This window comes from Homarus americanus, unplaced genomic scaffold (genome assembly GCF_018991925.1).
Source record: "Homarus americanus isolate GMGI-L3 unplaced genomic scaffold, GMGI_Hamer_2.0 scaffold18703, whole genome shotgun sequence".
In the NCBI taxonomy this organism is placed as follows: domain Eukaryota; kingdom Metazoa; phylum Arthropoda; class Malacostraca; order Decapoda; family Nephropidae; genus Homarus; species Homarus americanus.
This window is the reverse complement of record NW_024749779.1, coordinates 12,750,493-12,762,698: the sequence shown is the minus strand read 5'-3', so window position 1 is coordinate 12,762,698 and position 12,206 is coordinate 12,750,493. Positions and strand designations below refer to the sequence as shown.

At 46.1% G+C, this 12,206-nt stretch overlaps 1 protein-coding gene across 1 annotated transcript; it reads right to left on the bottom strand.

Annotated features, from left to right (window-relative positions):
• Positions 1 to 1,837: 1,837 nt before the first annotated feature.
• On the bottom strand, positions 1,838 to 3,217 carry LOC121853925 (protein ZBED8-like). Its single transcript, XM_042348327.1, has one exon. It carries the CDS (start codon positions 3,215 to 3,217, stop codon positions 1,838 to 1,840), a length of 1,380 nt encoding a protein of 459 aa, XP_042204261.1.
• Positions 3,218 to 12,206: the final 8,989 nt, after the last annotated feature.

Here is a 12,206-nt window from a genome sequence, read left to right as displayed (position 1 = left end):
TAGTTAGGGCGGCGAGCGAGGCGAGGTAGCGAGGAGGAAAGATAGGAGAAAGGGAGGGAGTGAGGGAGTGATCGGGTCTGATTGCCTTTCCGGTGGATGGAGTGGCGAGTGAGGTGAGGAGGCGGTGGCGAGGAAAGAGGGGACGAGAGAATGAGAGAATATCCGGACTAGTCTGACTGGTGGGAGTGGGACGTCAAACGAGGTGAAAAGGGAGGGAGGGAGGGAGACTTAATGTAGAGGTGGAGGAGATATCAAAGGAAAAGGTTTTCAAATATCATAATCAATTGTGAAGGTGGGAAGGACCGAAAAAAAGATTGCAAATTTTCGAAAACATGGCTCGTTGGGTCTAAAATCAAAGCGCTTGAGAGATTTCGGAAGTAAGATTCGTAATAAGAAATAAGGGAATTGTCGAGAACGAAAATATGGGTGAATGATTATTTGAAAGTATAGTTGAGAGGGTCCGGAGATATGTCACTATCTGTAATTATGACACTACCTGCAATTATAATACAACCAGTAATTACAACAGTACCAGGTACATCCTGCAGGAGTTATCCGAGGCAGTAATCCCTACCCTTGGCTTCCCTGTGCTGGTGCTCCCATCCCTCAGTAAATGATACAAGTATATACAGTATAAACACACACACACTCTCTCTCCCCACTAATCCACTGTGGTTCAGGGTAGGGCGATGTGCACTGAGTCATCCAGTTTTAGTGTGCGTAACATCGGCTTAACTGTTTTATGCCAAGGTAAGATACTATGAGGTGGCACACACACACACACACACATGACATGCAACCAAGTCATCTGTGAAATAATCGCTACAAGGAAGTCTCACTACCCAACCAAGTTGCAACACCTGAAGCAGACGAATATTAGTCAGTGGTATGGTAAGTTTAAAGAACCAAACAATAAGGCATATCCAATCCCCTTCCTTAGTCATCTCACTTATGGTGACGTAACTGAGCAATCAAACAACCATTTCGCAACTATATTCCAAACGGCCCCCCGGTTTGACACAACCAATCTCCCTGCTTACCTACCAGCCCCCATTCCCACTGACTTAGTAGAAGAATTTGAAGTAGCAAAACGTCTAGAGTACCAGTGGTTCTTAACCTTTTTTGAGTCACGGACCCCTTTCAGAATCTGGTGAAAGCTATGGACCGCCTCCTTAGAAAAATGCACATAAGCACATAAACACAACTTTGCATTCAATGAATATACTTTATTTTATTGAAAATTCATAGCCTCATACAGTGTATGACATACACAAAGTATGAATAAAGTAAACAATCTTAACAAAGAATTATGTTTCACACTTAATTTTATGCAAAAATTAATGGCCACTCCATACAAAAATCAAATTCAATCATCTTGTGCAAATTAAACAACACAAAACTTTAATTCTGCTCAAAAGTTCATTTCAATGAGAAGGTTGTTGTTGTTTGGCTTGAATAAGAAGATGAAACTGTGGAGTGGTCTTTGACAAGGTAACACGCATGTCATCTTTGACATCCAATTTATTTCGACTTTTCGTTTTGATAGAAACAAGTGCTGAAAACCATGACTCACAAAGGTATGTAGTAGCAAACGGAATCAGAGCACCCATAGCTCACTTTACCAGACGAGGGTAGGCTTGTGTGAACGCACACCAGAATTCTCCAAGGCTCTTCGAGTTGAATTCATTTCGTAACATTTCCTTTGTCTTCAGGTAGTAAGTGCTGGAACGCTGGAAAGTTTTAAAAGGAGGCTAGATAGATTCATGGATGATAGAGAGTGGTAGTAACTCTCGACAGGAGCTGCCATGCACAGGCCAACCGGCCTATTGCAGACTCCTTATTTTCTTATGTTCTTATGTTTATCACTGATACAGTCTATGTCGGCAAGGAAAGGATTACGAATCCATGCTTCAACTTTAAGGTCACCTGAGCAGAAGTAACCTTCGAAAGAGTTCTGCAGAATATCCAGACGTCTGCAGAATTCTGCCTGCAGAGAAATTGACAGGGCCTCGTCACTCTCGATTCTATCCTCCAGAAGCACTTCCTCTAACATTGGAAAGTTTGCATAGTTGTCTGCCTCCAAACTCCTCTTCCACAGTGGCAGCTTGGCCAGAAAAGCTTGCAGTCTTTCAGCAGCATCCATAATGATGACTCCAGGGCCTTGAATCGCAAGATTAACCTCATTCATATGGCCAAAAATATCCGCCAAGTAGGCCAAGCCATGAATGAACACCTCACTGCTAAACTGTTCTGAGAGTGGGCTTTCTTTTTCTCTCAATAAAAGTGAAACTTCTGCTCGAAGTTCAGTCAAGCGCTTCAAGATTTGTCGTCTTGAAAGCCAGCGAACTTCTGTGTGGTAGAGAAGAACTTCATATTCTGCTCCCATTTCTTGACAAAACCTCTTGAAAACGCAATGGTTCACAGCCCTGGCTCTGATGAAGTTGACGACTTTCACGCCAGTAGACAAGACTTCTTTCAGAATTGCTGCCAGATTCTTTGATGCCAATGCATGCCGATGTACAAAACAATGGGTCATGATGACCTGAGAAGCTTCTTTCTTCACCAAAGCAGCAAAACCAGATGTGTTGCCAAGCATCGGAGATGCTCCGTCTGTGCACAGAGTACCAAGATTTTTCTTCCAATCGAAGTTTTGCTTGGCAAATAAACTATTCACCATTTCTAAGATGTCGCTGGCCTTTGTAGTTTCCAAAAGGGGCTCACAAAATAGGAATTCTTCTTTGATGGCATCAGCAAGCATATAACGGACGAAAGCCAGGAGCGGGCTGCACTGAGAGACGTCAGTAGTTTCATCCAGTTGCATGCTGAACGGAAATGGCGTAGCTGCCAATTCTTTCGTTACTTGCTTCAGAATGTTAGAAGAAATGTCAACAATTCTAGAGTGGATGACGTCATTTGACAAAGGCTCTGCTGCAATTTTCTTTCTCTGCTCCAAACCACAAACCAGCTCGACCATTTCCAGGGCACATGGCTTTACCAAGGTCTCTCCAATCGTATGTGGGTTTTTTTCCTTGGCAATGCGATAACCAACCTTGTAGGATGCTTCAAGACAAGGCTTTTGTGTTGGGGCAAATCCAAGTTTTGGTAAAGTTCCAGCTTTCTCAAATCGAGCCTTCTTTGCACGAAATAGATCAACACTGTCCGATGCATTTTCAGGATGGACAGACGTGAGGTGCTCCTTCAGCTTTGTTGGCTTCATAAGAGCATAAGAACATAAGAAAATAAGGAGTCTGCAATAGGCCGGTTGGCCTGTTCATGGCAGCTCCTGTCGAGAGTTACTACCACTCTGTCATCCATGAATCTATCCAGTCTCCTTTTGAAACTTTCCCGCGTTCCAGCACTTACTACATAGTTGCTAAGCTTGTTCCACTCGTCCACCACCCTATTTGTGAACCAGTTCCTTCCTATCTCCCTCCTAAACCTAAACTTATCCAACTTAAATCCGTTGCTTCGAGTCCTATCCTGCTCGGATATTATAAGAACTTTATCTATATCCCCTTTATTGATTCCTTTCACCCACTTGAATACTTCTATCATATCTTCCCGCACTCTTCGTCTTTCTAGGGAAGCCGGAAGTGTGGTGGGAAGCAGGGAGTGTGGCGTTTGGCGGAAATTCGTCAGCTAAAGGGTAATATTATGAAATTCGATGACGTAGACGGTAGACTGTGACGTCACTGTACCGGCTACGGTGGCTCCTTCTGAGTAATACCAAAATTGTTAATTAGGCCTTTTTGGGGGTTAAATGCAAAATAAAAATGACAGAATAATTATGAAGGAATTTTATTTGATTTCCTTCATTTTATAATTGATAGTTTAGCCATACTGCTTTATGATGAGTTGGCAAGAGAGGATGACGTTTACTAGGAACACAAATCATTGGGCGCCGGTGGTAGAGCGGTACCGCTCTTGCCTCGCAAGCGAGATGTCACGGGTTCGATTTCCGGGCCCCCCTTGGTCCCTGTTCACCTAGCAGTAACGTAGGTACCTATTGTAAATTGAAAAGTTGCGAATTCGTATTCAGGGAAAGTTGTTGGAGCTTTCAATAACTTGCTGACAAAAACCTCTAACTCTTCAGGCTTCTACGCCCTTAACTCATGAAACATAAAGGCAAGCATGAACTTAGCATGCTTCCCAGATGAGCACTGTAAGCGCTTCTGCTCTTCACCTTGCACAGGATGTAAGGGGGTGCCAAAAAAAAAGAGAAAAAAAAGGCAATCATTCCGTCTTGTTCCAAGACGTTTCAGGTTGGGGAACCTGGCCAGCAAAGTGAGTCCATCCATCTGGGGGTAGCTATTAGTTCCCTAGATATTTTTTTTTAAATCTGACCAATATTATGGGCATTTTGAGGCCATTTGAAGACATGAAGATTGATATTATGGGATATTCTGAGGTCAATCGTAATTAATTTTTACTATACAAAAGTATTGGAGTTTTCTGATGAAAAGGGGGAAGGTGCCTTTCATATGACTTTCACTATAGAGCCTTTGTCAAAAGCATCTACACGCCATTATACATCAACTTTCGGTGAGTCCTTCACTGTTAATTCTTTATTTGTTGTTATTTTGTCAGACATTTTAAAATTATATATATTATAATAGTTACCATCTTCAACAGTGCATTTTCTATGATATTCACCAGTGGTATCACTCCATTTTCTACTTCTTGAACTCTTTTATCCCTTTTATTCAATATAATACTGCTCCACCTGATTTTAAAGTTATTTAAAGAATTTATTGTGCAATATTTCATACAGAATATATATATTTGCGATTGGCAGAAGCGAGTCATAAGGTTCAAGTTTTCTGTCGTTAAGGAATATATCCGAATCCGCTTTCTATGCCGTGAAAGACTCGCTCTACGTTTTATGCCTAACTTGTTTTTTGAGGTTTTATTCCATCCTTAAGTTAAAAGTTGAGAAGACCTTATTTCATTGTCTCTGTAGACCTTAACAATCACCACCATCGTCTTTTATGCCGTAGCCCTTTTCTCAATTCTTCTTATATTCCTTGGGATTGTTCTCGTGTTGTAACCTTGGTCAGGTATAGCAAGATAGCACAAAAGCTGGAGGTTGGCCTTGCTATCACCATTCTGCCTTGTTTCTTTGCTCTTTCCAGTAATTTACTTGCATTTATGAAATTGACTGCAATTTCTTTAATGTAATAACCTGACTCAATTGTTACTCACTACAAAGTTACTGAAACATTTGTCGTTTCATAGTCCCAGTTATCGAGTGTAAGTATTGACTTCATCTTTAAATTGTCCCATAAATTTGAATACTTTACCCTCCTGGCTGGTAAGCGGTAACACCTCTTTATTTTATGAAATTAGCATCATTAGCTGTTCAGGGTTAATTTCAAACTAGCCTCTGTACAATTGAGATTAAAGGATTTTTGTGAAAACTCCTCGCGACAAACTTAAAGATCAAGTAATCAAAAAGGATGATTGGAAATATATTGCTAAAGTTTTTATCATTCCGTTCATCAGTTCAATGGCTAAAGAAGTACTTAAAAATACCATAATTGAGGAGTTAGTGTCAAAAGGAATTCTTGAAGAAACTGCCATTGACGTTTTAACTCCTATTTCAAGTTAATGATAAGGATGACGTAACAAGCTTGACTAGCGTTTGATCACCCACTTCATGGTCCGCTGAATGACTTGAAATTGAGAGAGAAAAGTTGAGAGCCGAACTTCAGGAAAAAGAAATAGAAAGACGTTTTCAACTTGATCAATTGCAACTACAAAAAGAACACGAACTCAAAATTCAACTCGCTATCAAAGTTAAAGACTTATAACTTCAGCTCGAACTTAAACACACGAAAATGCAATTAGAGCGAGAGAAGGTTGAAGTAGAAAACAAAAAGTCAAAGTAGATGATAAACGTAGTTCTTTCAACTTAGCCAAGAGTATTTCATTAGTTCCCACCCTGACGGTGCCTTCCGAAAATTTGAGAAAATTGCAGAACATTTAAAATGGCCCAAAGCTGACCTCATATTTTCAAACTTGCATAAGGTAGACGAATATGAATTTATCAAGAAGAATATCCTTGACGCTTACTCGATAACTCCAGATGGATATAGACAGCGATTTAGATCATACACCAAGCCCCTTGCCAGTACATACGTAGAATTCGCTAATAATAAACTTAGAATGTTTACAAAATGGCTGGAAGCGACTCAAACAACCACGTTACTAGAATTGATTAACCTAATTGTACTAGAAGACTGGAAACGGAACTACCTTTTAATATCTTGATGCACGTACAGGAGAAAGGAGAACCAGAACTCATAAAAGCTGCACAATTAACCGATTCTTTCTCTTTATTGCAGAGATCATTTGCGAAGGGAGATAGAAATAAGCCATCCAATATAAAGTCCTCCTCTAGTGATCGCCTTGGTTCAGTTGGTGGTAAATCAAATAGTGGCGGTCAGAACCCCTTTTTTATAGACAAGTGTCGTGATCCTAAATGTAAAGTCGCAGCCCAAGCAGGCCAAAGTAAGAGCTCGACTAACACTTCCCAGGCAAAATCTGGAGAAACATTAAAGAACCTAGAACCTGTTGCCAATGTTAACACACTCGCATCTCAGAAAGTCCCTTTTATTGATTTTAAAATGCGGAGTTAAATTGATCTTGCCAAGAACAGTACATCTTTTCCTATTACAATTCTTAGAGACATGGGGGCTGCTCAAAGAATCTTATTCAAAGAAAGTCTCCCTGGAATTGAGAGAGGGTATACAGGAGAGAAAGTGAATTTACAAGACTTGTCTGCTCAACCTTTATTAAACCTAGCCAAAATATTTTTGGATTGTAATATTGTCAAGGGCGAAGTAAAAGTGGGCATCAAAGAGAAAGAACTTCCTATTAAGGGTGTAAGTTTGATTTGGGGAAAAATTTAGTAGGAACTCTAGTGGTTCATGTCACGGCCACTACTGAATATTCCTCCTCTTCCAGCAGTGCTTCAACCCCTAGGCCCATTAATCAGACTCAAGTTCTGAAATTACAGCTTTGGTTAACAGACCAGAATCATGTAGACAAAACTTTGCTACCTCCAGCTGACAGTTGAAGATGACATTTCCATACAATTACATTGTGAACATTCATCCAAGGACTTCGAAGTAATACCAGATTGTAACAGCTAAACTTAATATATTTACAATAAACAAGAGTACAGACAACAATACAGCATGGTCCTGTAACCCAACTAATTTTATAGCTTACCTGCCTTCATTTCATAATATGGCTTTCCCTCCATTCACAAGATATCATCAAACATTCACCCTTAACACTGGTGAGCAAATTGATACTAAAACATGAGATACACAATAAATGAAATAAGACACCCTGTGTCTGCCTGGGGAGAGAGAGAGCATCTAGAAGGGCCACAACAGGACATCTTTCACAACCAAAATATAAACTCAAAACGTCTTTATACAAATACATTACATTATGTGAATAAAAAATATCGGGAACTACAAAAAAACAAAATAATTCACATTAAATGCAAAACAGTAAACTAATTATAATAAAATACATACACCTTTCATTTATGCTTGGTTCATAGAAAACTGCTCTTGCAACAGTGACTGATACAAAATGAATATACAGCACACATTTTAATATATAACCAGTATGTAAGTACATTGACGACCTTGTAATTATTTCTGAAAGCTGCCTGGAACTTCTTGTTCGGCTTCAGGCCTTGTTCGATCAATTGCAGACGTGGGCTTCACCATCAACTTTGCCAAGTCCACTTTTGGGAATGCCACCGGGATGTATTTGGGACATGTCGTCGGCGGGGACCAGACGACACCGAAGGACGCCAATGTGGAAGCCATTCTGTCCCTCCTAACACCTACTGTGAGGAAAGCCCTCATGCGCGTTCTAGGAATGTCAGACTTCTACAGGCGATTCTGCAGTAACTTCTCCTCCATTACTGCCCCCTTTACTAACTTATCCAGGCCAAAACCTTATTTAAGTGGACTCCTGGCTGTGATGAAGCTTTCACCTCAAAATACTGCTGTCGTCTCACCCTGGTCACAGAAGTCCACACCATTCTAAACCATTCATCCTCCAAGTGGACGCGAGTGGAGTTTGAAGGTTCCAAGTGTTCCCTGAAGAAGGCAGGGAAACACCGGGTAACACTGAAGTCCATTTATTAACGGATATGAGAGATACAAGTAGTGAGCAGCGTGCTTATGAAGTTCTATGCACGACCCACGGAGTCAGACTGAGGCTGCATTGTCATATGGCAGCCTCGGGGCAATGGTGCCACATAACACGTGCATTGTTGCCACGTAATTATATACATAGATGCTACTCGGCACAGTAGCTTATATACAAGGTTGCTACTCGACACAGTAGCTTAGATACATAACCTACATCTCCCTCCCCCCCTCACGCTCTTAGTCTTTGTCTTGAGCGGACTTCTTGGTCCTAAGTCGCTCCGAGCGTCGAGGTGCACTGTGGGGCGGATCCTCGTGAGGTGTAGGGGACTCGTCCTCGGTCAGGGGGCCAGCAGCAGGGGGTGGGACTGGCCGGAGGAAGCGGCGGTTCCTCCACCAGACGCGGCCGCTCGGCATCCTGACCTTGTAGTCCCGCGACCGGCCGACGCCCATCACTATGCCCACCTTGTTCCAACGTGTCGTCGTCGAGTCCTAGACGCGAACAAGGGCACCAATCTCCAGTGGTTGAAGAGGGCGGGCACGGTCGTCATACCGAGCCTTGGCGTCCTGGGCACGTGTAGCGGCGTGGCGGTCGCATCTCTAGGCTCTGGTCTGCCACTCCTTCGCAAAGGCCTTGGCGTGTGCAGGAACAGAAGAGCGGAGAGGGTGACCATACAGAATCTGGGCAGGGGAGCGTCCTGTGTGGGTGGGAGTATTACGTAACTCCAGGAGTCCTTTGTCAAGCGCCTCACAGTATATGTTGCCTGAAGGGGCCACCTTAAGGATGAGGTGCTTAACTGTCTTGACCGCAGCCTCAGCGTGGCCGTTTGACTGTGGGTAGTGGGGTGTTGACACGATGTGGCGGACTCCCGAACGCTCCAGGAATCCTATGAAGTCCCGGCTGATGAACTGTGGCCCACCGTCCGTCCGCAGACGTACGGGGACGCCCAGGTCACGAAAGAGGTGCCGGAAGTGGCGAATGGTGGCCGCGGACGTTGTGTCCGAGCCACAGATTACCACCACAGGCCAGCCAGAGAGTCGGTCGGCGACAACTAGGAAATGTTTCCCAGCTGTGCTGAAGAAATCAGCCTACATGGACTCGAAGGGGCTGGTGGGTTTGTCGTCGCACAAGAGGGGCTCCTGCTGTTGACGGGGCTGCATGATCTGGCACGTCTCACAGGCACGGACCGTATTGACGATATCCGCGTCAATGTTGGGCCAGTACACAGCCTGCCTTGTGCGGCGCTTGGTGGCCTCTGCTCAACGATGGCTGTCGTGTAAGCGGGCCAGAACGCGATGACGGAGAGCTGCAGGGACGACCACACGGGCACCGTACAGGACGAGGTCCCCATCTGCGTAGAGGTCCTCACGCATCTTCCAATACGGGCGTAGGGCGTTGTGGAGGTCAAAACGGTCGCGAGGGAACCCAGTCCTCACACTCTCCAAGAGCTGAGTGTAGGAGGGGTCGTCGTGTGCCGCGGTCCGTAGTTCCTCAAGGGCCAGATCGCTGTCGGGTGGCGACACTGAGGCCTGGGTGCTGGCGAGGGACTTTACGGCGTGCGAAGTGACGATGTTGCTGACGGAGAAACCGGCCTCGGTGCTCAGCTTCTCATCTTCAGGTGTCGGGTGGCTGACTGGGGAGCGAGAGAGGGCATCCGGGATGCATAACTCCTTACCTGCGCGCCAAGCCGCGGTGAAGACGAAGGCCAAAATCTTCTCCCTCAGGCGGTGGAGGCGGGGATTCTCGTTGGCGTCCAGCAAATAGTGGTTAAGAATGGGAACCAAGGGCCTGTGGTCTGTGATGAGGTCGAAGTGCTGTAGGCCAATCAAGTAAAACTTGCACTTCGATAAGGCCCATACCACTGCCAGCAGCTCCAGCTCGATGGTAGCATAGCGAGACTCAGCATCGGTGAGGAAGCGAGAGGCATACTGTACGAGCCGGTACTTTCCCCCACCGTGAACCTGGAGAAGGGTGTAACCAACCCCGTACAGGCTTCCCTCACCTTATGAAAGGCGAGGTCGTGGTCAGGGGTCCATGTGAAAGTCCTCTTGGGGCTCATCAGGGGGCGGAGAGGCCCGGCAGCGGCGGACACGTCAGGAGAAAATTCTGCCAGCTGGTTCACCAGGCCCATGAAAGACCTGAGATCCATAAGGTTGGCAGGTTTTGCAAAGTCTGCTATGGAGCGAACTTTCCCCGGATCCGCAACAATGCCATCCCTTGAGAGTCGGTAGCCGCAGAAAGACACTGCAGGTGCAGGTAAGACGAACTTCTCGGCATTCAGAGTGATGCCGTGCGTCCTACACCTGGTCAGTACCTCGTCGATGCGGCGAAGGTGCGTCAGGTAGTCTTCATCGTAGAGGAGGACGTCATCCACTACCATCACGCAGTTGGTCACGCCTTGAAGTGCCATGTCACCAGGGAGACAGTAGGCGTCCCCCGTAGCAGCGAATCCCATAGGGCCACAGCAGTAGTGGAAGCGTCCGTAAGGCGTGATGAAAGTGGTCAGTGGATGATCCTCCTTCTTCAGTGGGATCTGCCAGTAACCACAAAGGGCGTCCATTGTCGAAAAGTGCCGTACCTTCGGGTCCACACTCCGTATAGCTGCAAAAGGTGTGGGTGAAGGGTGGGCGGGACGGGACACCTGGCTGTTAAGCTTAGACAAGTCGGTAGTATTCTGCACTCCACCGTTAGTCTTAGCCACGGCGACTAGAGGGTGGCACCAAGGGGGCGGGACGTCATCCAAGGGGTACGATGACACCCTGGGCCACCATGGAATCCAGTTCCTTCTTGACCGAATCCCTGAAGGCGAGAGAAAACAACCGGGGAGTGTGTATGGCAAACGGCTGCCCATCTTCCCGCAGGTGTATCCTCATAGGCGTACCCGCCATAGCCTTCAGTGGCGCGGTCCTTAGGGCCTCCTTCGTCACCAGCACCTTCGAGTACTCCTTCAGGAAGTAGGCCCCTGCGGCTAAAGGAGACGTCTCACTGTGAAGAGGAAGCAGCCGTGACTTGGGTGGAGGCGGGGCAGGAGTGGACGCGGGTTCTGGGCAGCTCTGTGCGGCAGCGCCAGGCGCGTCGCTCGTTGACTCACGCACCCTGCTGGCGGTGTACCGAGCAGCTGGGATCTGCTCAGGAAAGTCTCTGGGCACCACGCCTAACTCCTTGCAGTGCTCCCACGACAACAAGGGTGTAGCGAGAGTAGGCTGCACGTCCATCCATCCGTGACACGACCTGTCGCCGTAGGTGATCTCCACTTGAAAGGAGCCCACAGCGTCAGGCATCTGGGAACCGTATGCATTGTAGTACAGCAGCTGCGGCGGTGGTCCCAGGTCGCGTTTGGTGAGGCCCAGTTTCTGGAGGTGCTTCAGGCCTATCACCGTAGCATCAGCGCCGGTGTCAGGTATCACCTCGATGTGACCCGACACATCACCGTGTGTGACGGCGACGCAGATGGTAGGGAAAGGGGTAGCCCTGGGGCTCGAACCACATATATATGACGTAAACATCGCAGAAATAACGCATAGGGTCCACTGTTCTTTCCGTGAGTGCGTGTGTGTGTGTGTGTCTGAGAGAGCAAATCGTAGTGGCCTTAATGTGGGTGGCTAGAGCCGCCGCGGAGGTAAGGACGTTAGTGTCTCCCTGGATGTCACACGAGAAGGGTGTACGGCTGCGTGCTCCGTGGGTACCACAAAAAACAGGCCAATGCTCAACTCTCAGCTCTAGACACTAATACACTGACACTAACACTGCCACCATCACTAAAACGCACTGTGATGGCGCAACACTGCACGTCGCGGCGAAACACAAGCAACACAACACAACACACTAGAGTGACACGCACATCACCAGCGGTCGGCATTGTTCACAACACTTGTAAGTCCACAAATCCTACTCACTGCACCATGAAGGTTCCAAGTATTCCCTGAAGAAGTCAGTGATGGGTAGGGAACACCGGGTAACACTGAAATCCATTTATTAACGGATATGAGAGATACAAGTAGTGAGCAGCGTGCTTATGAAGTGCCATG

Coding starts and splice junctions, on each gene's coding strand:
- LOC121853925 (XM_042348327.1), bottom strand. CDS start 3,217: ATGAAGCCAACAAAGCTGAAGGAGCACCTCACGTCTGTCCATCCTGAA.